General features: G+C 40.5%; 1 protein-coding gene across 2 annotated transcripts in view; it reads right to left on the bottom strand.

Moving 5' to 3' along the window:
* Nucleotides 1–17,211, bottom strand: part of Armh4 (armadillo like helical domain containing 4) — a 109,470-nt gene extending 92,259 nt beyond the window's left edge. For both annotated transcript variants that reach the window (XM_021182300.3, XM_021182299.2), the window contains exons 1-4: nt 17,094–17,211; nt 6,344–7,721; nt 3,837–4,085; nt 1,867–2,058 (exon numbers count right to left, since the gene is read on the bottom strand). In XM_021182300.3, the coding sequence (XP_021037959.2) occupies nt 1,867–2,058; nt 3,837–4,085; nt 6,344–7,721; nt 17,094–17,102 (1,828 nt within the window). In that variant the 5' untranslated portion in view covers nt 17,103–17,211. The remainder of the gene's footprint in view (nt 1–1,866; nt 2,059–3,836; nt 4,086–6,343; nt 7,722–17,093) is intronic.
* Between the last annotated feature and the right edge of the window lie 9,543 nt (nt 17,212–26,754).

Below are 26,754 nucleotides of genomic sequence, written 5' to 3'. Positions count from 1 at the left end.
GCAAGAAGCATAATTCAGTTCAAAACCTGACAAAATATATTCTTAAAATAAAAAAAAGGAAGAAACTGATACTGAATTGTGTGGAAGAAAAGATCTCAAACCCCAGGATATCTTTAGGCACATCAGAAAATTTCTCACATATTTTAACACAACTGTCATCGTCTACTAAATTTAGAAAATTACTACAGTTTTACTAGTATAGACTATTCACAAGTACATTCTTTTCCTTTGATTTAATGAGTCTTGCCAAGCAGAGCTGCCATCTATATTTCAAGTCAATTTAAGGAAACCTGATTTTTTTACAGGTAGCATTCAAGGGAACTGGAAACATGAGGCTATGGGCTCAAAGTCACGTGGTATCTGTCTTCAAGGGACGAGAGAGGGATGATGACCTCTCGGACCGTATTGACCTGCTTTTTAAGTTAGCATTCGTCTGTGAAATTCTCCAAGTCTCTCTTCATGTGCTATGTTTCTTAGTGAGCAGATTATAAAGGCCACTCTGGAAGGCTATAAGACAGGCTGGAGAGATGGCTCAGTGGTTAGGGGTGTGCATTATTCTGCAGAGGATCTAAGTTTGATGTCCAGCACCCATGGAAACTTCCTATGACTGTAGTTCCAGAGAATCTTAAAATATAAAATGAATCTTTGGGAGGAAAAGCCTCTCCTATGCATCCTGCTGAACCTCTTCCCTGCAGTAGAGAAAACAGAATCCCAAAGCATTCTCTGTCCTCTCTCCTAGGACATGGCTGACTGCCTAGGAGCCTCCCTGTGGTCTGGGTTAGCATAACTAGATTCAATTACTTGCATCCACAATGTGACACTCCTCACCTTTCAGGGTGCTGACTCATGGAGTCATATGATTGTGGGACCTCACTACTGTCTTATTGCTTGTTGATGCGCAGCTATGCCCCAGTGACACTTTTCATGGCTGAAGCCAATGCCTCAGATAGTACACTTTGCCGTGAATTTCTCAGCCTTAAGTAATAAAGAGACTGTCTATACCTAGACAGTAACTCACCGATGTTACTAAGAGAATAACCCAGCACTGACGGTGATGCTATAAAAACACAGTAAACATTTAAAGCTTCATAAAAGAAAAAAATTCAGTTAAAAAGTGCAGCTCCTCCGTTTAAACCCACTATTCTCATCCTGCCTGCATAATGAAACCAACGAAGACACTCATTTTGAACGTTAGTCACAAATTCTGCCTATGTAAATTTAACTGGAATCCCAGGGAGAGACCTCAGGCAGATGGTTTTTGTAAAAAGCTCTTTAGGAGGAGTCTGGGAGTCCAGTGTTTACCTGCAGTTAAGGTCACACATCATGGTGTGTGTGTGTGTGTGTGTGTGTGTGTGTGTGTAATATACTGGGATTCATTGGAAGCTCTCCAAGTTGAGCCTAATGTTCAGCTGCAGTAGATGATCACATACATCCATATATACCCACATACCTACCTACATGCATACACATGTGTATTTGCATGCTAGGGACTGTTAACATGTTCCTTAAAGGACAATATTATAAATACTCTGAGCTATTCAGGACATTTAGTCTTTGCTACCAACCATCCCAGTTTTGAGCTATGGCCCCAAAGCAGCCATCATCCTCATGCAAATGAGGTGTGCACCTGGACTGCAATACGGCTTTACTCATGAACACTGACACTTGAAGTTTATAGAACTAGTGCATGTCCAAAATATTGCACTTGTATGCTTGTTAAGCAATTTGAAAATGCAGAAACTATTCTTAGTTCACAGGCCACGGAAAATCAATGGTGTAGTATACTTTCCTAGGCCAGTTTACCCAGGGACTTTCTCACACACCAACTTAGTTGTTTCTCAAATGTGTGGGCAGAGACAAGAATACCTTCAGATTCAAGTTGTTCTAGGCCATAGGAAGCAGCTGTATTTGGGCGGCCGATAGATGGACTTGTTCTTCCCTCAGAAGGGAGTGCTGAAGAAATTGTGGGAGCCTCCACAGTCATTGCAGGGGGTGCCACTGGAGAGCCCAAAACTGGTATGAATTCTTCACTTGCTCCAGTGATTGTGTCCATGAGATCTGCCAAACACAAGCGACAGGGATTGACCCATAATATAGTCAACACAGAAACTGTTAGCATTAGCTTTGAAAGGCAAGAAACCAGAAGCACAATAGACTCTGTACTCAACTGTAACTTAAATTACAATGTCTTCTTCTTACATCAACCTAGCTACACATAGAAAACATTTTATCATCCTGAAAAGGTAATGCCTCAAATCATAACCTTGCTTTAAACTTTAATCTCCCACTTACTCTACTGACAATATAATAGATGATACAGAATTTTGTATGGGGTTCCAAAGGCAGACAATTGAATAAAAATGTTTTAAATTAAATACTAGGGAATACTTTGGATAGACCAAATATGCTTCACAAAAATCAAGTGGAAGAGTCTCTGCCTAGATCTGTATCTAAAGTAGACTCTAGTTCAAGGAATGCAAATGATCCCCAAGTTTCTTCCCACATCAAAAGAATCTACAATAGTAGCTTGAATCATCACAATGTTTCCAGACAGATTTCACTCACTGCCAACTTTATGAATCAGAATCTCTTTGGTTGTAAAGTCAGAGGGAATATATATTTCCCATAATATACAGCTACTGAGCCCCATTGTACTCCTTATGGGTGAATAAATTGCTGCAACAGTCATGATGAAAAAGAGACATTGGCTCTTAATGCCAAACACTCATACATCCTATGGCCAGCAACTCACTACCTAGGAGAAATTCCTTTACATGCCCAATGTACATGCAGAAGAGTGGTCATAATAGCAGTATTCACAACACCTATACCCAGAAATGGCCCAAATGCAGACAGAAGGAATGTGGATGAAGAAACTATAAATAATGAGATGTGTTTTCATAACGGAGTATGATACAATGGTCAGAACAACAACAACAACAAAAAAACCTACAAGTCATTTGCCTGCTAGAACAATAAGTGAAAATGTTAAGTTCCAAAAACTTCATCTGTAGTATAGGATTTCTCTTAGAAAGTCAAAACCACAAAAATTTAAAATGTATTCTTATAGTAGTGAATTCAGATATGAGAAACCAGGAAGTGGTGTGAACTGAGGTAAATTATGAAAAGATAATTGATAATGCTGGTTACGAGGAGAAAGCAAGTTACCACTGAAGGCAAGTATCGCCAGAGTTCATGAAGGTTATGATCAAGACTCCAGAGTTGAGTTTTGTGTTGCAGTGTTTTGTTTTGTTTTAGAAGAATTAGGGGACTGGACTGAAAAGTATTTATTATATTGGTCCAAGTATCTCAATGAGTGCATAAAAGTCATGCTTACTTGGAAGAAACAGAGAAACAAACAAATATATACATATTATTCTCCATTTCTTTATATATATTGTAAAAATAAATATATACACTAGAAATATATAATATAATTTAATATAAATATGTATTACATATATGTGTATATATACCAGCAATAAGTAGATATTATTGGAAATGAAAAGAGGTTTATAAATGTTCAGAAGCTTACCTGGTGCCCCAGTCTTAAACAGGGACAAAGGTGAACCGAGGTCCTCGCTATTTTTATATTTACCCAACCCTGGCTCTTAGGTGGGAGCCCTCAGGAGGCTTAGACTTGGGACCCAGGAGAGAAGTCTGCCTTATAGGTTGATAGTATAGCACATTTCTACAAGCAAAGAGAGCTGACCATCTTTCCAGGTAGGGAACATGTGTGTGCTGGTGAAAGGGCCAGCTGCCTCTCTCATCCCAGTAGTTAACAGTAAAGATGCACACTGCTCCCTCAAACACTGAGCCCACATTCCCCTACTGACCTTCCACGGAAGAGGTAAGTTTGAGAGACAAAGGGACAACAGTGGTGGAGGCTGGAGTGGCCAGAGACTCCCATCTTCTGGACAGCTCAGCATCACCCACTTCAGCAGGCACAGGAGAGAGGGATGGCATGCCCTCTTCAGGCTCCCCACTGCCTCTGGGAACCTCGATGGTAGCCATATGCTCTTGTGTCACCACAGGTAATATAGTGTTCATTGCTTGAGTAGCCATTTTTATCTCTTGAGTGATGTCTGAAAAGGAGGGAAACATTTTAAAGTAGACCAAATCCTATATATTAAATTCACTATGAAGTTATAAACAGAAAAGGGGCAGCCAGCTCTTTCAAAGACTAGAACAACAAAGAGACCTTGGGAATCATGGACCAGTAAACAATGTTACTATTGCTGCTCAGGGAAGTTGTAGAACAATCTAAGACAGAAATAAAGAAGTTAGTGTAAAAACAAATAAACAAACAAAAAAACCTAGAATAAAATTGAAACAAAATAGGAAGATGACTCCTGAGTTTTTCAGACATATTTGAATACTAACTCAATCAGTCTGTTAAGAAATAAAGTATACATAACTAAATTATACTAAAATCTTTCAGAAGAGCTTTTGCATATTAATGTTCTCATTTGCATAGCATTTGCATAGCCATTTCACTAAGTTTAGTTGGCATAAAAAAAAAAAAAAAAAAAACAATAATTACAATTACCAACCACTGCTCACCTAGCTTCTGGGATGGACAGACAAGATAAACAGTGTGGAGTGTGCTCTTAATTAACCCTCCACATGTGTTAAAGGAATGAAGTCTACTGGTGATTTTTAATTTCTTTCCCTATTATTTCTAGACAATTTAATTTTGGGTTTATAAGCTCAGAGGATCAAAGTGGTTAGTATTACTGGGTAAATAGTTACCTAATTATTTTTGTTGAGAAATATAAAAAAAAATGTTCACATAATTCTCAATGATGTCCAAATAAGTATCAAATATTGTTATTAAACTATTTAAGATATAAATAGTTCTTCTTCTTTCATATTTTCACAGGTTTTTATATATTTTCACGACAAAAATTTTGGAAAATATTAAACTACATTAGTTACATGCTACTGACATATTGGTTGAGGTTAATGCTTCTGGAAGCTGTCCAGCAGATGGAGAACGTTCTAAAGCATCCCTGGTCCCTACCCAGGAGAAGTCAGCAGGAAGTTTCAAGCAAAGGAACTGAAAGCATCTTTACATATTGCTACATGTTCTAAGGAGGAGTGGGTCTGTGCTAAACAGTTCATTGTGGACTGGTTTATTGCTTATGTTAATTGACTTCCCAAATTGCACAAGAAGTTGCATGTCTATGTGTGCCCCAAGCTCGTTCTAATTGGTAAATAAAGTTGCCAGTGGCCAGTGGTTGAGCAAGGAGGCAGAGGCAGGACTTTGAGGGTCCAGGGGAGGGAGAGAAGCTTACCATTTCAGGGAGAAGGTCCAGGCCTGAGGAGTGTAGGAAAGGGACAGAGACATTGCCAAGATGTAAGAGTCTGGGGTTGTGGCCCACAAGGGCAGCAGGCCAGAGTCTGTGGCAGCCAGGATGGAAAAATAGGTTTTAGTAAGTAATAATTCAGAAATAGCAGAGGGGAGAGTGTGTTAGCTGTGGGAAGGTTTGGAAGTGGCCCAGCTGCTGAGCTGCTTCGGGCATATTAAAAATAAGGCTGCATGTGTGTGTGTCTTTCATTCTTGAATCCAAATAATTTGGGTGAGTGTAGAGGAGGCATGCACACCTGCTGGGGAGTTTAGAGTGGGATAATTAATTACCACTTCTGTCCAAAGGTGAGGACCTTGACTTATATACAGAGTATGATTTTAATGGAAAATATAAGATTATTTGAATACTTCTGTCTTCAGTTAAAAAGTGAGTAACTATTTCTAAGTCACCATTAACAGGTAAAACCAGGGTTTAAAGAGATGGCTCAGTTGTTAAAAATACTGGCTGCTCTTATAGAGGACCCAGGTTCAAATCCCAGTATCCACATGGCAGCTCACAATGTCTATAACACCTCTTCAAGGGGATCCAACACCCTCACTAAGCCATGCATGTAGTCAAAACACCAATGAGCATAAAATAAAACTAAATAAAAATCTAAAACCCAAAAGAAAATAAACAAACAACCCAAAGGCAAACATGGCAGCATACATATTTGATACTACCACTCAGGAAGCAGAGGCAGGAGGATAACTATAAACTTCAGGCCAACTGGACATTTTAAGTTCAAGGCAAACCAGGACATGCAGTGAGATCCTGTCTGGGTGCTAAAGTAAACAAACAAAATAAACAACAGTCCTAGTAGTCAGGGGCAAAAGCAGAAACACCGTGAATTCAAAGAAACCTTTAAAGATCCCATCTCAAAAATTTTCAAATATGAATAAAATTTTAGAAATACCCAAATTGAAAATTTTCAAATTAAACAAAGCTTGGGGATGTTTTGTTATTTTAATTCTTTAGGTTTTTTTCCTTACCTTTTAACACATTTCCTGCTTCCTGCTGTGGCACAGACTCATTTTGAGAGGTAGAAACTGCAGTCTCTGAGGAGAGCTGGGTCCTGTCCCCCTGGGTAGAGGCTCTGAAGCCTCCTGCACTTGGAAACAGCTTCATGGTGGAAACTTCAGGGTCTTCTGCCAGACTCATGGGAGTGAAGGAAATCTGATGGGTCAAGACTGGTGACCTCTCATCCCCCAATGCAGTCACCAGGGCTGTTCCCAAGGCTGGTTCTCCTCCCAGGAGCCCTGGAGCCACCTTTAAAACTGCTGTGGAAGTGGGGCTCTCCTCAGTCCCCTCAAAGTTCTCATAGGTCTCATGTGGAGGTTTTGTTCTCACTTGAGTCTCTGCATTGTCTCCTGGCTCTGGGGGCCTCCCCCGACTTATGCTCTCAAATTTGGTGTCATCCCACTCCTCACTGAAGACAGAAGAGACTGGGCCAGCTGTGCTGACACTCACTGTGACCTTAGTGTCCTCCAAAATACTGCCGGCTGTTGATTCAATAGTCAGGACATTATTGGGGACTGTCACCAAATACTTGGTGGTAGTGCTCTGGCCATCATCAGCTGCCATCTCTGAGGGTCTCTCCCTGTCAGGCTCCTTGTCTCTTGTAGAATCAACACCAGGAAAGACAGTAGTTCCCATGGTTGCATCTGCTTTGATTATCTCAGGTTCTTTGGTATTTATAGAGAAAGAAGGTGAATTTCCTAAGCTAAATGTTTCCTGACTTTTAGCTGCAAATAACTGGTTATCTAAATAATCCACAGAACCATGTGTTACATCTGTGACTGCTTCTACAATAGGCTGGGTACTCAAACTGTTATAGGGTCCCTCCTGGTCAGGATTCAGAGAGGCAGGTGAAGATACAGCAGCAGTTAACATGGCCTTGGAAAGGCTGTGCTCAGTAGACATTCTTTCAAGCTGGCTGGGGCCATGCTCTTGTTCACTGGCTGAGACCACAAGCTCACTGGAAGAGTAAACACCAGGGCTGGTAGGATGCAGAAGCCCAGCTTCTGGAAGATGGCTCTCTTTGTTGACTGAGAATACTTTATGTAATGGTATCACTGAAGGTCCTTCAGATAGTACCATTGGAGCTTCAGAGGACATCTGCTGCAGCATGTACTTTGGAGCAAAGGAGATGTTTTCTTGGTCATCTGTGTTCATCTTCTGGGACTGCTCTTTCTCTGCATATTCTTGTGCTGTCTCCCTCCTTTCCACCTTTGGGAAAGCTTGGCATCCTGTAGCCAAGGTGAGGAAGAGAATGCTACAGAAAGCCACACAGGTGGGCATCAGAGTTGGTCTGCTCATAGTGGATGGGAAAAACAGGTTGAAAGAGTTGACAATTCCAGTAATTGAGTCCTGTGGGCAAACAAAGCATGTCACACTGTTATATGGATGTATTTTGTAAAGAACCTGCTTTATGTTAAACCAGAAGTACAATGACCTCCTTGACTTCCTCAGAAAGAAGGGAGGTCAGAGATGGTTGTTCTATTTCTTTGTACCCTTGAGACATGGATAACCCAGTTCACTTTTTCCTCCTTACTTCTTCAGCCTATTTGACTTGAAGCTCCCTGTAAAATGGTATATAAAAATCACTGTAGAAATAGCAGTATGGCTAGGAGGTGGAAAGTTAATGTTACAAACTAATGTTGTCATGGTCTGGATGATTGTCTCTATAACTCAACTGAGTTCTAATCATAAGGATAGTGAAGGATGGATAATTAATAAGACTAGGGTCCCAGACAGGTGGTAGTGGTGCATGTCTTTAATCCCAGCACTTGGGAGGCAGAAGCAGAAGCAGGCAGATTTCTGAGTTCAAAGCCAGCCTGGTCTACAGAGTGAGTTCCAGGACAGCCAGGACTACACAGAGAAACATTCCCTTCCTTTCTGTCTAGCTTGTGAGAAAAAGTAAATACTTGGCAACTGTAGCTCCATATCTAACCAGAGCCCATACTTGCTGCTGTCCTTAGGTTTGACTTTACAGAATCCAGAAATGTAGGAGACTTATTTGAGGGCTTTTGTTGCTCTTGTAACTGGGACTTCTTACAATTCTCCTACTCTCCCCAAGTTATGGTATGTTGCTACAGCAGTCAAAACAGAAACTATGCTTTCAAACTTGAAAAATATCAAAACATGCTGAATGAAAATCAGTTATTTTTATGAGCTTAAAAATGTGTGTGAATGATCTCTAGCCAAAATATATTTTTTAAATGTTCAAACTATTTGAAACAAAAATAATTATACACAAAACCTCCATGTTTCAAAATTTGAGAGTCATAAAAGATACTTAGGCAACACAAACATATTTTTTAATGTTCAAATTTTTATTTCTTACTGGTTAGCTATGATTTATGCTAATTATATTTATTATATTCTTCAAACTATTCACAATCTCATTGCAGCTACAACTACATCCTTATAGCATCTTTCTTTCATATAGTTTAAAGATTTACGAATCTTTCTATCCATTAATCTAGGCTGGTCTTTAGAGATCATAATATTGAAAATTTACCAAATGTTGAATCCGCAGTACAAATAGGAAAAAATATCTAAGATTCTACATTTTTTTCTCAAATGTTAATTTCTGAAATTAGAATCTAAAAATTGAAGCCTCATTGTTATGAAAGTTACATTTCTTCGTTCACTCACATCTAACCATCTAAACTGCCTACCTAAATAGGCACATGCTGTGGAATTGTGAAAGACAGAAATCCACATTTCCATGAGGTTTTCTCCACTTAAGTATTTCAAAGCTTTCATATGTACCCCATTTAGTCTTTTGGTGTTTATTTTGTTTTGTTTTGTTGTTGTTCTCTGTCTTAAAACTCACTTTGTAGAGTAGACTGGCCTTGAACTTACAGAAATTGACCTGCTGTTGTCTTCTGAGTCTTGTGACTAAAGGTGTGCTCTACCATGCCCAGCTTCCATTCAGTCTTAAAAGTCCTGAGTGTGTGTGTGTGTGTGTGTGTGTGTGTGTGTGTGTGTGTATCAAGGGTCAGGTTTCTGAGACACTCCCAAGTTTTCCTGAGAAACCTTGGGTCAGAAGTCATTGGATGAGTAACATCCAAATTCTCCATGTCCAGAAATGAATAAAGCCACAGATATTTGCTGTGCTTTAAGACAGTGGGTTTCGAGAGTAGTGTGCCATATCCAACCTTGACTCCACAGAGAAATATAGGAAGAGAACCTATGAGTTGTCAAGTTCCATGTGCAGAAAGTAATAGCATCATCAAGATCATAACTAGCATGCAAAGAAAGCTGAAACCAGAGAACCTAGGAGAAACATTAAGCTTGCCCATCTCTCCATACCACCCCACCCCCCAGATCCTTAGGCAGTGGAAGGGATTGCATGTAGATGGCAAGGGTTGAAGCAATTTTAACTAAATATTAAGTTGCCTATGTATATTGTGATGTTAAAAGGAGAAAATATGGAGAAGAGAGTTGAGAAAAAGAGAAAAGACACATGCCAAGGCACATCATATTTGAGAATGTCATTCTACTTTAGATGGGCCAGAAATTCCCTTCTTCTGTAACCAGGTCGTGTGAGCCTAGGGAAGGGTGGTCCTGATGCTCCAATTTCTTTCCTTAAAACAAAGACAAATAGAAGCTGTGAATCAAAGTGTCCATGGACAGACAATGCGTTTACCCCTTTGGATTTCTGTGTAGACAAACTGAACTAGGAAACTATATTAATATCGTAAAGGACAAAATACTGATAACAACTACACAAGTCTCCAGTTTATTTCCGCTCTATTCAGGAAGCTATCCATCCTTTTTTCACTCAGTGCCATCTTACTAAACATATTAGATGATGGGAGGGATGCCCCGGGGACTAGGACTGGGGCTCAGAGACAGAATGCCTGCTCAGCATGCACAAGGCCCTGAGTTCAAAAAAGGATATGGCCTAAAAGCTGAGTCTATGTGAGTCTGGATAAAAACCGAAACATCAAGAATGGGGAGTTTAGAGGGACATGGACTAGCATTGAAAAATAATTTCTGAATTTACATTTCTTGTTGCCATGTGCTAGTGAATATACCTCTTCACTTCTGCCTTTGACAAAATGGGGAGTTAAGAAAACACACCATGAGATCCCCTCTACCTCTCCGATGGTATACTCATGTCTTGTTACTTACTATGAAGTAAAACAAACCTGAGACTGTTCCTGTAGTCTCAGCATTTCTCCATCACGGAATGGAGGTGCCCTCACATGTGAATGAGCACTGTACACTTTATGACTTGTAGTCTTGTGGGCTGAGAGGAAATTTTTCTGAACAATTTAGGTTGAGGGGAAAGGAGGGAAAAAAAAGTAAAGTTTTAAGTAACCTCAACCACCTTGCCAAGGCAGAATTCTCCTCCAGGGTCTTATTTCATTTACATCTAGAATTCTAGAATGTCTGTATGCAGGGAATTTTGTTTCTCCTCTAAAAGACATTTCTTCTGTGATTCAGCGCTGGCCACCTGCTTTCTAAGTCCAATTACAGCAGAGAAAGTGGGGGTGACCACAAGTCTTTGGTAGGTCTGTGCATGGAGGCCTTATGCTCCTTTTCTCCACCATTGGAAACAACATCCCAACTTTAAAAGAAACTGATGAATGGCCTGTAGGAATGGCAGCAGCAAGCAGCCTGCCACTCAGAGGAATTAGCAGATGACCTTCAAATCCCTCCATCTCTCAGGCTCAGTGCAGGTCCCCATCACTGCTCTTAGGAGTTTAGCATCAAACACCGGGAGCTGCATGACACCAGAAAATATGAAGAAAAATCAGACCAGTCAGGTTGATGCTAATATTCTTAACCCTAAACAAACCCTCTAGCCATGTTTTGGAGTCTCTGGCCTTTGCTTTCTTTCCTCTACACTACACTCCCCTTATGTGGCCAAGTGCCCAGGAGAGAGGAAATGCTGAGCAGAACTTGGCTGAAAAGCCAGGATTGTCTTTAGGCTGCTCTTCAGGGAGAAGGGAAGAGGGAAAATGTCACTGTTTATGAGCATCCGTGTCTCAGGTTAAACTATCTCAGACATTAGAATACTTGGGGAACAGAGGGAAGTTATTCTCTTACTTTCTGTTCACATTGCATTTTTGGTGCTATTCTCTCTGTGTCTCGCCATGTTCATTAGTTCTCACAGACTCTAACCACATTCCTAACAGATAGCAGATATTGGTTCCACCTACTTTAAAAAGCATTCCTTAGGGAGCTAATCAATACCACTTTGTCTGTCACTTGCTATCAAGGAACCCTGATGGCTTCTGCTGTTGTCTGAATAATTTGCAGCATTTTTTGCCAGCAGTGGGCAGATAAGCTGTTCTGCCAAGCATTATCTTTGACAATCTTAAATAGACACAGTCCAGAATTTCCTTTTTTATCAAACTTGCATCTTCAAGCTCCAAATACCATGAAAAGAAATGTTAAAAAAAAAAAGAAAGGAAAGGAAAAGAAAAGAAAAGGAAAGAAAACAAGCAAACAAAATAAACCTGACAACTGTAGCTATAAGACTTAAACCTAAGGTTTTCTACACATTTACTTGGTCAATGTGTTCCCAACTGAGATGAAGGCTATTATTGCTTCAGTTGCATTACCAAAACAAAGACATGACAGGGAACTCAGTATGTTAAACATTTTTTTATTATGACAGGGCTCATAGGGTAAATTGAATTTCATAACTATTCTAAAAGGACTTTGAGCATTGCCCTAAGAGTACTGAGGCACAGAAAAGCTCTGACAACTGGCTCTTATTTACAGAATTACTATGGAAAACTGAGAAGACCTGGAGAGGAAAGATCCAGGCTCATAGATCCCCTTGTCTGCTGGAAAGTCGAGGTTGTGATTGGGCATCCCTTTGTGGGTTTGCTCTTCTTCCTTTCTATCCAGATGGATGCTTGAACTTCAAGGAAAGGAGGACACATTCTGTAATGTCTGCAGCAAAATATCTGCAACTTAAACTGCCAGACAACCTTCCAGTTCTGGATGGGGTCTTTCTTTGTCTTTCAATGCCTGGTGACCAATGGGGTCTACCTCAAACTCAACTTCCTTTTTCACCCAACTTTCAGTATCAGCTTCATTTATTTTTCTCTTTGAAATCCCAGAGTTCCAACTGCTGTGAGTCTGTCCTTTATTTTCCCTCTTGAAGTGGTTGCTGCCTAACTAGATCCTCATTATTTTAATTGCCTTCTAATTGGTGAATCTGTCTAGACCATCTCCTTTGTAATACATTATAGACCACCCAGATGGTTTGTTCTTGAGAATAAAATGATAGTGATCAATCAAGAGTAGCTACTGCTTGGGTAATGTTTTGTGTCAACTGCTGTTAAGAGCCTGATGGAAATTTACCTTATTTAATCTTACAAAATGAGGTAGGTTCTACCATGGTCCTGATTATCTTTAAGATGAAAAAGCTGCACGTTTACAGAGGATAAGTAACTTGCTTCTGTGATAGCTTGTAGCCTTGTTTGATCTTTTGGAGTCTTTTAGACTTCAATATCCTTGCCTTTGCCATCTGGCTTCTCTGTCTTCCCAAGGCACAGAATGTAATGTCCCCAAATATACAACCCCCCAGCTGTGCATCTATTATCCAAATCTTACACCAGGGCCAAGCAAATCCCCATCTTCAAGCAGATGCAGCCCCCACTTCAATGCTTAAGCCTTCATATTGATTCTGGTTCTACCATGTTAGCCTGAAACTTGCTCTGATGGATCTCAGAAAACAGATGCTATCTATCTATCTATCTATCTATCTATCTATCTATCTATCATTTCTCTCTCTCTCTCTCTCTCTCTCTATATATATATATATATATATATATATATATATATATCACAACATAAACACACAAATTGGCTCATTCTCTTCCCATTATTCTCTCAGTTTCTTCACCACTAATTGTCATCTCACTTCAAAGGAGATAACATCACTTGTACATTCAAATTGGTCTTTTATGTTTCCTTTGTTTTTAATGATGACAACTGGATAGAGGAGGTAATCAGTACATAGCTGGTGGCATGGAATAACTATGAGTAATTATTTATTTTTTTAAAAGATTTATTTATTTATTATTATATGTAAGTACACTGTAGCTGTCTTAAGACAGACCAGAAGAGGGCGTCAGATCTCATTATAGATGGTTGTGAGCCACCATGTGGTTGCTGGGATTTGAACTCTGGACCTTCGGAAGAGCAGTCGGGTGCTCTTACCCACTGAGCCATCTCACCAGCCCGAGTAATCGTTTAAAGATGGAGTATTCAGTGTCTATTTTGTACCAGAGGATTTTTGACAGCTTTTAGTCTATCCTTATCTTATTGTATGCTTTGTTCATCACTTGGCCATTGGGGCTGATTATTCAATAGTACCTACAAATTGTGTATGCTCTTATTTATACTATATTTTATCTTATGAAAGTCTCTTTCTCTCCTCTCTCTCTCTCTCTCTCTCTCTCTCTCTCTCTCTCTCTCTCTCTCTCTCTCTCTCTCTGTCTCTCTCTGTCTTGTACGTACACGCACATGTGCACACACACACACACACACACACACACACAGAGAGAGAGAGAGAGAGAGAGAGAGAGAGAGAGGAAGAGAAGCAGTTACAGCTAACTAGCTTTAGAGTATTGGGTCAGCTTGTCTACCTTTTAATCTTTCAGAAATCCAATCAGTGATTCTCTGATTGACAAAGGGGGAGGAACTCCTTTGTTGTTGTTGTTAGGTATCTTAATAATCTCTTCACTTTGTGCTATCCTTGATCCTTACAGATCCATATGTCACTGATTTATCTTGTCTTTTTTGTAAGCATCAAGGTTCTCCTTGTCAATATTATTTCATTAGTCAACTCTGGCTCTATTAATCTAGCTACAGATCTTGGCATTATAGCACCACATTACTGATTCAATGTGTTATTGGCAATGCTCACTGATCTCTCATATTGGTTCTAAGATCTGGGCTGCAGCCATCCTTTACTGTAAATTAAAGAGATAGGATGACAAATGATCCTTTCAGCAGACTGTTCCATCATAGTGGAACAATAGAGAATGAAGTAGCTGCAGAGAATTATGTTCCCCAAGGAGCGCAGCAGCCCAGCCCGGTGCTGACTGAGAAGAGGGTGAGTAGGCAGGTCAACCCCCAGCAAAGTGCTCTCCCCAGGCTCCAGGCCACAAATGAGTGCTGCACATGGCTCTCTTCCAGAGCTTTGTCTATTTAATGATGCTAGCTAAGAAACAAGTCCATGCTTCTCATCTCAGGATATCATCTTATCCTTAGTAAGAGAAGTTGCCCTTGAATATTAAAGCATACTGTGCAACTCTCTGGGAACCTTGGACAAACCATGACAACAAAGGTACCAGGTGACAAAATAGAGATAAGAAAACTCAGACTCGTGCTGAACCATCGTAGTCACCACCAACAGCATCATAAGCATTCTGTTTTCTTCAAAGGGTGGAGGACAGGGAAAAAAAATGACAGCAGACCTGAGAGAACTCTGAAGAAACTTAAATATCATGCAATGTGAGATATGTTAACACAGTTCTGATATACAAGTCCCTCAAACCACAAACAGCAATTCGAAGTATCTGTAGCATCACTCAACTGTGGGCCATATGTTTTTCACCTAACTTCATTTTTCAGATTTTCATTGGAGAATCCTGTCCTGATCAGTTTCCTACAGGAAGCAGTTGTTTTCATAGCAGGCAGTTCTTTTCAATGGCCCAATTTATCACTTTATTTCTGTCCTTTGTGGATCTGAACCTCACTGGCCTGGCAAGATCTCTAAGCACTAGTTGGCCTTTATGACGAAGCCCAAAGAACTTTCAGAGATTTTTCTCATCACCAATAATTAAATACAACATGAAAAAAATAACACTGACCATACATATCTTATTTAAAAAATGAGTTTTCATCATAGAAAATAAATTCGAGGTACCTTTGAAGGGAAATTCAGTGAACATCAGCAATGCATCATGCGTGGGGGCTCATCCATACCTTAACTCACAGTATAGGGGAAGAGGCAGGCATACATCTCTTAGCTCCAGGACAGCCTCATCTATACGTCTAAGCCTGGGCTGGCTGGGGCTACATAGTTAGACCATATCTCAAGGAGTAAAAGAGAAACAAAGAGAGGTGGGGGAAGGGGAGAGGGAGAAATGCTAAGAAAGGAAATCTACATACAACTTGAAAGATAACTTTAAAACTACTGAATAGGATGAAGCAGCACGCCTGATATTCACAAGGGAAACTTTGTCTTAGGAGATGAGTTCATTTTCCTCATTTCTACTATGAACGTGCATTGAGCATAAAAGCACTTCTATAGTGACAAATGACCATAGGCTGAAGGTCCAGCAACAAAGATCCACTATGTGCAGTCAGGAGCCTCTCAAGAAGACAAAGGCAAACCCACATTGCCCTAATTGGCTCTGTTGCTGTAGCTACCTTAGACTTGGTGAGCCTTGGGGAGTTTTGCAATCAATATAAAGGCAGCTGCGTAAGTGTGTAGTTCATTAGTACAGCCGATGTCACAAATGCTACTGTATCCGTAAGAGCAAACCAGGCTGGCTTTATAACTCTGAACAATAGGAGCAGCATTCTGACCCTGCAAAGCCCCCCTCTGGACTCTGACTCTTAGTGAATGATGCTAAGGATTTGCTGACTTCAGCTGCCGGTTCAGAAGATGCTTAGCTGAAGGAGACACACAGGGGCTTAATAGACTTCACATCAATGAAAACACAAAAAGAAGGGGGAGGCATGCAATTTCTGACCACGTATTGGTCCTCAGTGAAGAGCTCTTTCAGAACTCTGTGGGTGGTTTTCTAATCTTCTCTGAACTCCTCTTAGGTTTCAAAGGAAAACTTGCAAAGAAAAAACATTGCAGATACTTGAAGAAGCCTTCTTTGCTATATTCCACAAGAGAGCTGCACTTTAATTTGGTACCCAAGTTTTCGTTCTAAGGAGAGGAAAGAATGTCTCATCTTGGAGAGCCCTGAATTCTTTGGCTGCTCCCTAGCTTAGCCAGGGTTCTAGTTTCCACAGGATTAGAATCTATATTGGCTGGGCTCTGTCAGTGACCAGGACGCACATGCTAGGTCTCAGAGCCTCAAAACTGTGCTTCTGTGCCTTGCTTGAGTGTCAAGCGCTGCAGAGTTTTCTCCCAGCTTGAGCCCTAGTTCATTTTTTTCTAATTAGGTTAAGTTCCCAGGGAGTGTCCTTCATTTGTCCTGGGGTACCCAGGAGAACAAGAAGGCTCCCCGACATCCCTGCATCAAACATTCAAATATTTTTGTTTTTGTTTTCTGTAAAGTAGCAGGACCCTTTGGGGAGGCCACAGCAGTGCGCATTCGCTCCTCCATTGCTAGCTCTTAGTGGTACAGGATCACTGGGACCCGAGCTTTGAAAAAGAACCACGGTCTTGAGGAACTTATCTTCCACAAGGTTGAACTGTAAGGGGAGGGGAGCAAAAGGAGCAAGTCCACACAAAAGCAGTCTGCCAGGAAGCTCTTCCTGTACAAAGGTTGCTCCCAGGTGCTGAGCAGCAAGGCTGGGACGGACCAAGTAGTGCTGAAAGCCTTTCCTGGCCTGCAAGATTCCTCCAGGGCTCACGGAGCTGTCCCTGCTCAGTCAGAGCCTGGGTACTGTGTTCCGGGAGGGTGCAGGGAGCTCCACCCTAGGGCTGCCCCACTCACAGAGCAAGCCCGCGCAGCCTTGGAATCCCGCCCCACCCCTGCCTCTCGCCAGGTCTGCAGAAGCCGGGCTTGTCCTCACCTGGAGCATTCAGCACAGCTGAGCGCGAAGGAAAGTGGCAGCGCCAGTGCCAGCCATCCCTGCCACGACTCACGTAGAGGCCGCCTACACTCCCTTGGCTGTCTGGGATGCTAGAGGGAGGGCGCTTGGCTTTGTTGTTTATTCATAAGACTGCAGCTAAGGCTAGGGATTGGCCAGCGGGTAGGTACGCCCGCCTCTCTTGCAATGACGAGCTCAGTCACCACGCCCCTACAGCTTTGTGGACTCCGCTAACTCACAGGGCTGGATTAGAGTAGGACACCGCGCCGGGACCCTTCAAAAGACCCTGCCCCCAACTGTCCCTCTTCACATCCTGGGCTTCTGCTGCAGCTCTCGCTACACTTTCAGAGAGGACACCAGATCACTGGTCCAACCAGAGCAGGAATTTCTCTGGTGTCTGGTAAACAAGCGGCACTCAATTCTCAGATGCAGGCAGAGTGGTCCCTGTGGGAAGAGTGGGCAGCTTGGTGGAGATACTAATCAGAGGTACTCTGCAAGAACTGTTCTTATCACTCAATCACATGTACTATCAAGTAGAAAATAAGAGTTAATAGGAGTCCGGGTTACTGATTCTTTGCTCCTTCTGACACAAAGCAAGGTGTCATATAAATTACTGCATAAGAGCTGCACAAAAGCTCTGAAAATTAGAATGATCCCTTGAAAGTTGAAGGTTCAGGACTACAGTTGGTGCAATGACTTAAGGCAGGGTTGCCCTTGCCTGTTATCTTTGAGCCTGTCAGGGACTCAGTTTCCTTTTCATTCTCCTAATTGTGAAGGGAGAGAAGTGAGGTTTAGAACAGGTCACATAGCACTCCTCCCTCGGTTCTGGTTCATAAGATAGCCTTTCTTCATGATGACCTTTTAAGGAGAGAGAGACAGAGAGAGAGAGAGAGACAGAGAGAGAGAGAGACAGAGAGAGACAGAGAGAGACAGAGAGAGACAGAGAGAGACAGAGAGAGAGAGCATGCACAAACGCACGCTTATCTTTGACTTATGCACCATCACCTTACTCCTCCCACTCCCCTTTACAACAATTTTGTATATTTGAATGGAAGCCAGCAAGTGGTTTTTGAATGGAATATGATTAAATTTAATTGATGGATGAAATCTATACTCTATCCGTGTGTTCAGCTCAATACATAATGCATTATATGGTGACCAGGTCTCCTGCCAGATTAGCCACACCCAACTAAGTTATATTTCAGAAGTTTCTTTTAAAGTCAATGGTTTGAGAATCAGGTCATGTCTTCTCATTATATAAAGTTCTATAATATGTATGGTAAGGTCCGAGCCAGCACACACACAAAAAAATGGGTCAATTAAGCCCAGATTCTGGTAATTAAGAGAACTAAGGAAAACAACCCTAATGCTAAATATTGAGTCCACAGTTCCAAGCTATATATAAGAGATGGCAAGAGGATGATATTCTCATTCCTCTCATATCCACAACCTGACCCATCCACAAACTTTATCTAATCAAAACTTCTTTGACATCCTCTTATCTCTGTTTATGTCTCTTGCCATGACACTCCAAAGTCGGAAATGCAGAGTGCCACTTAGACCCGCTTAATGCTGTCATTCTCTGAGGTAGCTCTTTCCCATGGGAAAGGTCTTCTCTCCAGTGGCAGAAAATTATGTCAGCTGTGCAGGAAAGCTAAAACAATCTTCTCAAAGCTCATTTATAATAATTCTTTATCCTGCCCCGAATGGTCAACACTACTTTAAACAGCTCTACTTGGTAAGGTTTACCTCAAAAGGTGCTGTTAGTACACAGCAGGGATAAAAATCTATTCTACCCCACCTCATCACACACAGGATCTGTAGACCAGGAAAAGTGTTCTCTGCACATTAAAACAATAAAACTACACATTATGAATGTTACTCCCTTTTAGTGGGTAAGGCAACAGATTGTATGTTGTGTGTGTGTGTGTGTAAATTTGCATAAATTCATATGTATACAACACGCCCACAGCTGTTTCCGAACAAGGCATCAAATGTAGAAAAGAAGTTTGAGGACTTGTAGGTTTAGAAATTCTCTATTTAAAGAATTCTCAGTTAAATTTTAATTTCAGATAAACTATATCTAACTTTTAACTTTACTATAGATTAGCTTTCCAATGGGAAATACCTGGTTTTAAAAGTTAAGGTAAGGTCTGGAGGGACTGTACAGAGCCTAGATTACACGCTGCTTTACCAAAGGACCAGGCTTAATCCCAAGCAACCACAAACACTACACAAATATCTGTAAGTCAAATAGCATCAAATCGAACACCATTTTGTGGCCTATGTGGGCACCAGGCAGGCAAGTTTTGCACAGATATACATAATACCAATGAGACACCCATGCATATAAAATAAAAATATTTTTGAAATTACTATAAAGAAAAATAGTATATCCTATTCAACATCTAGGCCATACTTATACTGATGTTACATTGAGTTTGTGAGAAAAGCAAATTTAGCTGAGAATCCTGCAATTTAATTATTAGATCTGTCAGTATTTGGATATTTCTTGGTTTTAACTGGTTAAAATCTTTTGAGACAGAAGTAATTAGAATACCCAGCTGCAAAAGCAAATAAACAATGGCTATTCAAATATCACTCATAGAAGGAGTTTTGACAGTAAAAGCTTGGTATATAGAGTGAAACTACCATTAAAATGAACAGAAAAGGGCTGGAGAAATGACTCAGCAGTTAAAAACCCTGCTTGCTCTTCCAATGGACATGTGCTTGATTTTCTTTTTCTTTTTTTTCTTTTTTAATATTTTTTATTACATCTTTTCCTCAATTACATTTCCAATGCTATCCCAAAAGTCCCCCATACCCTCCCCCCCACTTCCCTACCCACCCATTCCCAGTTTTGTTTTGTTTTGTTTTGTTTTGTTTTGTTTTGTTTTGTTTTGTTTTTTTGGCCCTGGCATTCCCCTGTACTGGGGCATATAAAGTTTGCAAGTCCAATGGGCCTCTCTTTCCAGTGATGGCCGACTAGGCCATCTTTCGATACATATGCAGCTAGAGACAAGAGCTCCGGGGTACTGGTTAGTTCATAATGTTGTTCCACCCATAGGGTTGTGGATCCCTTCAGCTCCTTGGGTACTTTCTCTCCAGCTCCTCCATTGGGGGCCCTGCCCAGGAAAGTCAGCACACAACCATCTGTAATTCCAGTATGTCAGGATCCACTGCCCTCTACTGGCCTTGTTGGGTAATGCAAGTAAGTAGCATGCAGTCAGATCTATAAATGCAAGCAAAAACATTTGTACAAATAAAATTAATTAATTAAAAGCTATTTTAAAGGTGTAGAAATACATAAAAACATATTCACTATTTAATATGACTCTTAGTTGTTGGAACCATGGTCCCAGAATCTCTTTTTGAAGCTCTTCCTCCTGTTGAAAAAAGAATTTGAAAAGGAGTTCAAACTGGACACATAAAAAGAGCAGAAATCAAAGGGTACCCAGAGCCTTTGTTCCTTATGACTCTTATTGAAGGAAGCATAAAATTGGCTGCCTCCATTGTAAGTTTGGTCTTGGAGACTAAGGCAATGCACCAACCTTTAGGTATGAACAATGAGGAAATACTTAGAATTAATTGATATTGAACCTTGTGGTCAGGTAAGAGATGCTCCATGTAACCTGAAGTTAGGATGTGCCTAAGACATACACAGTGACAGCTGGCTAAGCTCACTGTCACCATTTACTTCTCAGCTCTGTATGCAACACAGAAGAAATAATGATGCATTGATGTCACTGCCTTTCAGCATTCTTACTATTATAGAGGTTACAGAAGAACTATCTGTGCCGGCTCTCACTGGTCAACTCTTGGCTCTGTGGCCAGTGTGACCCCACTGCCACCGGATCCTGTTTGTCTTCACAATTAAGTACAAGCATCCTGTGGGTATCAGTACTCAAAGGCCAATCGTGGTTTATTGCAAATCTAGCTTGTATATTTTAGCACTTGAAAAACGAGTCACAAGGATTTATACTGCTTGAACTATGCCCTTGCTTTGATTATTTAAGATACTAGAGTATTACTGAACACTACTCATGCCACTTGCCACCGAGCAAGCTGACATGCTGGCATGCATAGGTATCAAATAGTGCCTGGGTAGTAGGTAGCTACAGGTTTCCTCTTTATCTCCCTGACTAATATCACCTATTGGCCACAAATAATTATAAAATGGCTTGATTTCTGCTGCACATGCTCCATGGGACCCTGCTAAAATGAACATTCTTGGGACTAAAGGGATAGCTCAGTGTATAAGCACCCCACCTGCTCTTAGAGAAGGCCTGTGATCAATTCTCAGCACCCACAGCCCAGCACACAACTATGTGTAACTCTGGTTCCATGGTACCTGACTCCTTCCTCTGGAATCCATGGGCACCAAGCATACCGTTGGCGCACAGACATACATGTATACAAGCCACTTGTACATAAAAAATCATATTAAAAATTAAATAAATAAAAACCTTTCAAAAAAGAATCCCTATCCACCTGACCTCTATGTGGGAGAAACTCATATTCTGCACTATGGGAGATGTTCTGTAGAGGTCTGTTCCTACCAGATATTCTGATCCTCACAGAAATTGCATCTCTGGTCTTGCAACGACATGATCAAGAAGTTTTGACAAAGAGCTGGCAGATCTTGTTCAGACTTAGTGCTAGTGTTGGTGGAGGATGCTTTTACTGGAGTCTAACTGATTTTTCATTTGAAATGGAACCTGCAGCAAGGATATGAGGCAGTGGGACAGAATGAAAAAGGAAAACACACTCGTGGAAACATTTTCTTCAAGGGCTGTGTTTAACTAGTCCTCCTCTCTCCCAATCCTTTGTATTGTCTTGGTTTTACTGGAGGTGTAGCCATGGAGGGGGAGAAGACACCATTTGCAGAGTGGATATGTAAGTCCTTGCTCTGGAAGATTGTCCTTCCTCCTGGCATTCCTCAACAATGATTCACATCAGTCTTCCAGTTTCTTCCAAAGCCTTCTTCCCTGACCATTTGACCAATTCTCCAGGTAGGAAATTCCTGGTTGCTTTTGATTTTTTTCTTTTTCTATTTTTATTATTATTTTACATCGTTTTACTCATTTATATTGCAAATGTTGCCCCCTTTCCAGTCCCCCATCCAAGAGTTCTTCATCCCCTTCCCTCTTCCCTTTGCCTCTGAGAGGATGCTCTCCCACCCCCACTTCACACCACCCCACTTCCCTCTTCCCTGGAACATCAAGTCTCTACAGGATTAGGTGGATTCTCTCCCACTGAGGTCAAATAAGGCAGTCCTCTGGTACATAAGTGCAGGGGGCCACGGAGCAGCCCACGCATACTCTTAGGCTGGTGGGTTAGTCTCTGGGAGCTCCCAGGGGTCTGGGTTATTTGACACTGTTGGTCTTACTACGGGGTTGCCATCCACTTCAGCTTCTTCGGTCCCCTGACTTTTCTATAGGGGTCCCTGACCTCGCTTTGGCAACACACATACTAAAATTGGAATGATATACAAATTAGCATGGCCCCAGTAAAAGGATGACATACTTTTGATTTCTTTAAGTTGACCTTCTACATAGTGGGTTTTGGCTTAGAGTAGTATTACAAGGAATAAGTACCTGACTCTAAGTGTTCAATGAAATTTACCGATTGTGGTGATGATAATGGTATAAATAATGGTATTGAGTCAGAATCCCTTTTGTGACTTCATATGTTTTCTGGCATCCAAACCTCTTGAGAACACTTGGCAAGACCAACCTTAACCTATTTCTATTAGGTTTCTAGTAAACTTAAAGAATAGTTTTAGTGTACAGCTAATTTATAAGTAAGTGGAGTAAATTCTGTCATAAAATGGTTTTCCTTAAACATGTCTTTGGAATGATAAATTTTTCTATACAGGAGTTGCTTTTAACTTCAAAACAAGAGAATTCACTTCTTCTTCTTCTTTTTTTTTTTTTTACATGTCTACATTGTTTAACAATTATTCCAGAATCACTCAGATGAATCTTCTGGCTTCTTTATTGTACTTCCCTTTTCCTCCTAAAAAAAAAAACTTTTCATAAATGAAGGAGCAAAATATTGCATGACTTACATCATCTTTTTAAAAATGCACTGTTTCACCTCTTTTGCTGTCCTTAGACCCTGAATTCCACCATTCAACTGTAATAAATGGAATTTTGTCCTTTGCAATGAAGAGCCTAGATAGGAGAGGGGAGGACTGAGGCAGATGCAGAGTAACACAGGTGTCTAAAATACTGCAGCCCTTTCATGCAATCTTTAAAAGATAAACTCCCAGGCTGAAACATTTACATAAAAGAAATCTTCATTTTACAGGCATGAATGTGTTCTTGTGCAGTGGCTTATAAATTCTCCTTTTAAAAAGTCTTCAACATCGAAGGTGTCATGTTCCTCAATGAATACATTTTTTCATTCAAAATGAAATTTGGAAACTATGTTCACAACAGCCCCCCAAGATCCACACATGTTTCAGACAATGTTCTTATGTCTACCTTTGTGTGTTGGTTTTTTGTGTTTTTGTTTGTTTGTTTGTTTGGTTTTTTTGTTTTTTGTTTTTTGTTTTTTTTTGGTTTGGGCAGATCAATGTTTCTCAGAGTGAATATTAGTAACATAAGTCCATACTTGCTGTGTTTGTCCCCAAGGGACTCTTAAACTGTAGCCCAGATTTGTCTGAAATGCACAATACCCTTACTTCAGCCTCTGAAGTGTAGACATTGCAGATGTAGGTCACTGGGCTAATCAAAAGTTGCTCTTTTCACATATCTGTGACACTGGAATAAAGAAACAAGAGGGTCAATATTCTCTTATTGTAGATTTATGAAACACTGTGAGCTTGCGTCTGTGCTGAGCTGTGTACTGGTGAGGAAGCATCATTGGTTTTCTCAGAAAGAGAGTTAGAAGGTCACTTGCAGACGTGGAAGGAAACCCAGACAGAGTCACTCAAAGTAGTTTTCTTTCTTTAAACACGTTTTAACAAATATTGCTCAAGTTGCTTTCAAGGAATAAAGGTCAAATGTTAATAGCATGCTCAGGATATCCAAAAGTCCAAGGGTATATTCCCCCTGTAGCCAGTCAACTGTGCAAGCAAAATCTGAGAAAATAAAGTGTGTGTGGATATTCTTCCACCACCATGCTACTTTTAGTCAGAATAATACCCAAAATGTAGAAATGTTTACCAAGATTTTAGTGTAGAATGGAAATCCCACATTCATAGAAAATGAGAAAGAGGGACCATGGAGGCCAGCATGAAAGACAAGGAGAGATTCTGCCCTAATAGAGAGAGGAGAAGAAGAAGGGAGTCAGGGAGGAAGGCAGGGAAGGAGAGGAGGTAAGAAGAATACAGGGAACTGGAGGGAAGGGGGAAAAGGAGGAAACTGGCTCCACAAGATATTATTTGGTTTTATTTTGTTTTTCTCAGGTAATTCCAAATTCTCTTTGAATTCCTAACTCCATACATTTTGGAAAATTGGGTGGGTAAATAATCTTAAAATGTGTTTGCGTTCCCTAAGCACTACATAATACACAGGGCAGCATGCTACATGAGTTATGCCTTTCAACATTGAATTAAGCTGACTGATCATAAGATCAATCAGCAAGTGGTCTTTTTGTTGTTGTTTGGTTGGTTATGATGGTTTTTGTTTTTTACTTCTAGTAAGTATTTAGTGTAATGCAAGAGTATGTCCAGAGAGCTTGAACTGATCTGAGAAGAAAATGTTATCTATTAAGAAACATTGCCAATACTACACAGCACGGCATTTCCTGTACCTTTTTCAGCATCTGTCTTCATAATAGTGCCAAGAGGAGCCATCTAATGAAGTGTGGGTGGAACTTTGATGTCTTACTGCAGACTAAGTGCTTGGAGCCACCTTTCTCCTAGAAAAGAACAACAGGCTGTTTGAGGGAAGGCACTGTGCTTTAAATAGTCTTGCATGTCTCAGGACACCTCCAGCAGCACCCTGACAGTTGCTGTCCAAAAAAGGAGTTTGTTGACTAATTATGTCCAGGAGCTCATACCAAAATAGATACAGGATGCTGTAATGTGCATCTTTCACAACTGAAATTTGAACTGAAGTCCACTGGCAGATGAAGGAAAGTACAGCCAACCTCAGAGTGAAGGGTATTAATCCCTTTTAAAGGAATATTGGCTCAGGTGTAAGTAGGTCTGTGTCATGGACTTTAATTGGCTTTAATTAAATCAAAAAAGTAAATTTAATTTACTTTTACATCCTATGAAAAGCGGATGCATGTATGTGTGACATCTGAAACCAGAGAAGCAAGACAATTTATTTTAAATCCCTTCCTGACCAAATGCCTCTGATCTTTTGTTATTGTTGAAGTTCATGTTCAGTCAAAGAGTAGCTGTTCATGAACAAGAAGTCCTCCATGGAAAGGCTTTGAAAAGAAAGAGGGATTAAAGAAAAGAAAAGCCTCAATTCAAACTGAATCCTAAATTCAAACACTATCCAGGCTCAAAACCTTTGAAATAACCGAAGCAATGTTTTGTTTTATTTATTCTTCTGAAGACCTGCAGTATGAAATAGACATAAGACATTTACATCAAATGATCAGAACAAAGCATTCCTTTTCTAATTTGTTTACAAAAAATGTTTAAGGGTGAAGGGGAGACTTCCTTTCATATCAGATGATTGAAGGCATGTCTCATACTGAGAAAATTACTTACTTTGGGTCTCCTCTAACATATGAGGCATCCACACAAAAGGACAAATGAATTTGTCCCCAGAAAAGTCCCAGTGAAGGAAAATTGGGTGGCCATGTGACAAACTTTCCTCTCTCTCTCTCATTGTACTTTTAGAAGCTTTCTGTGACTAGGATTCAGGAGTGACATATTTTCTTTTCCTCCTCTTGTAAAAGGCACTTTAAGGCACTCACTACGGCAGCTTCTGCTCAGCTGTGACACTGTTCCAGCAGTCTCTGTGACATTATGTCTTACATTATTTTTAATAAAAATGAGTTATTCTGATCAATTTATCTAATTTAGTTTATTTACCTGCCCAATTTTCCAAAACTTTTTGGTGGATAGGAATTGAAAGAGTCTTTGGGCCTACACGGAAGGGCCCTTTTGAGGAACCAAAGTTTTTCTTTCTTCCCCTTTTAATTTAATCACCTCACTAAAGGCCCCACTTTCAAATAAAGTCTTTGTAATGTTGGTGTTAAGATTTAATTGTATAAAATTTGAGGGGACACATCTCAGCTGTGACACAAACCTGATTTTACTGTTTATTTTACTTTGTGGCAGTGAAGGAGAAGTTGAGGTAGAAAGGGGAAGGCAGACTTGGAAGGACAATTCATGATGACAGACTTTAAACTATCGTGGAAGCTGAAGATTTTCTCATATTGACTAGTGTGACCATACTAGAAGATGAGAGCTGAGGCTTTACCCTGTCCCAGTCTTTGCAAAAGAAAGTCCCCAAGTCCCCAACTGCACCATCTCAAAGTTCCTTATCCTCATGGCTGCTCCCCCAAACTTATTTCCATAGCCTTAGCGTCTCTTTTACATGTCTTTCCTTCTGCATGTTTCTTCCAGGTGGAGAAAGGAGTGGAGATGAGGCCAATTGCTGGTATTTGTGCTCTGGGCAAAAGAATTTACCTATAAAAGTGTGTGAATGAATACTCCGTTATATTTTGC

Source organism: Mus caroli, unplaced genomic scaffold (assembly GCF_978045245.1).
Source record: "Mus caroli unplaced genomic scaffold, Mus_caroli_1 scaffold_12, whole genome shotgun sequence".
Lineage (NCBI taxonomy): Eukaryota > Metazoa > Chordata > Mammalia > Rodentia > Muridae > Mus > Mus caroli.
This window is presented reverse-complemented; position numbering and strand designations above follow the sequence as displayed.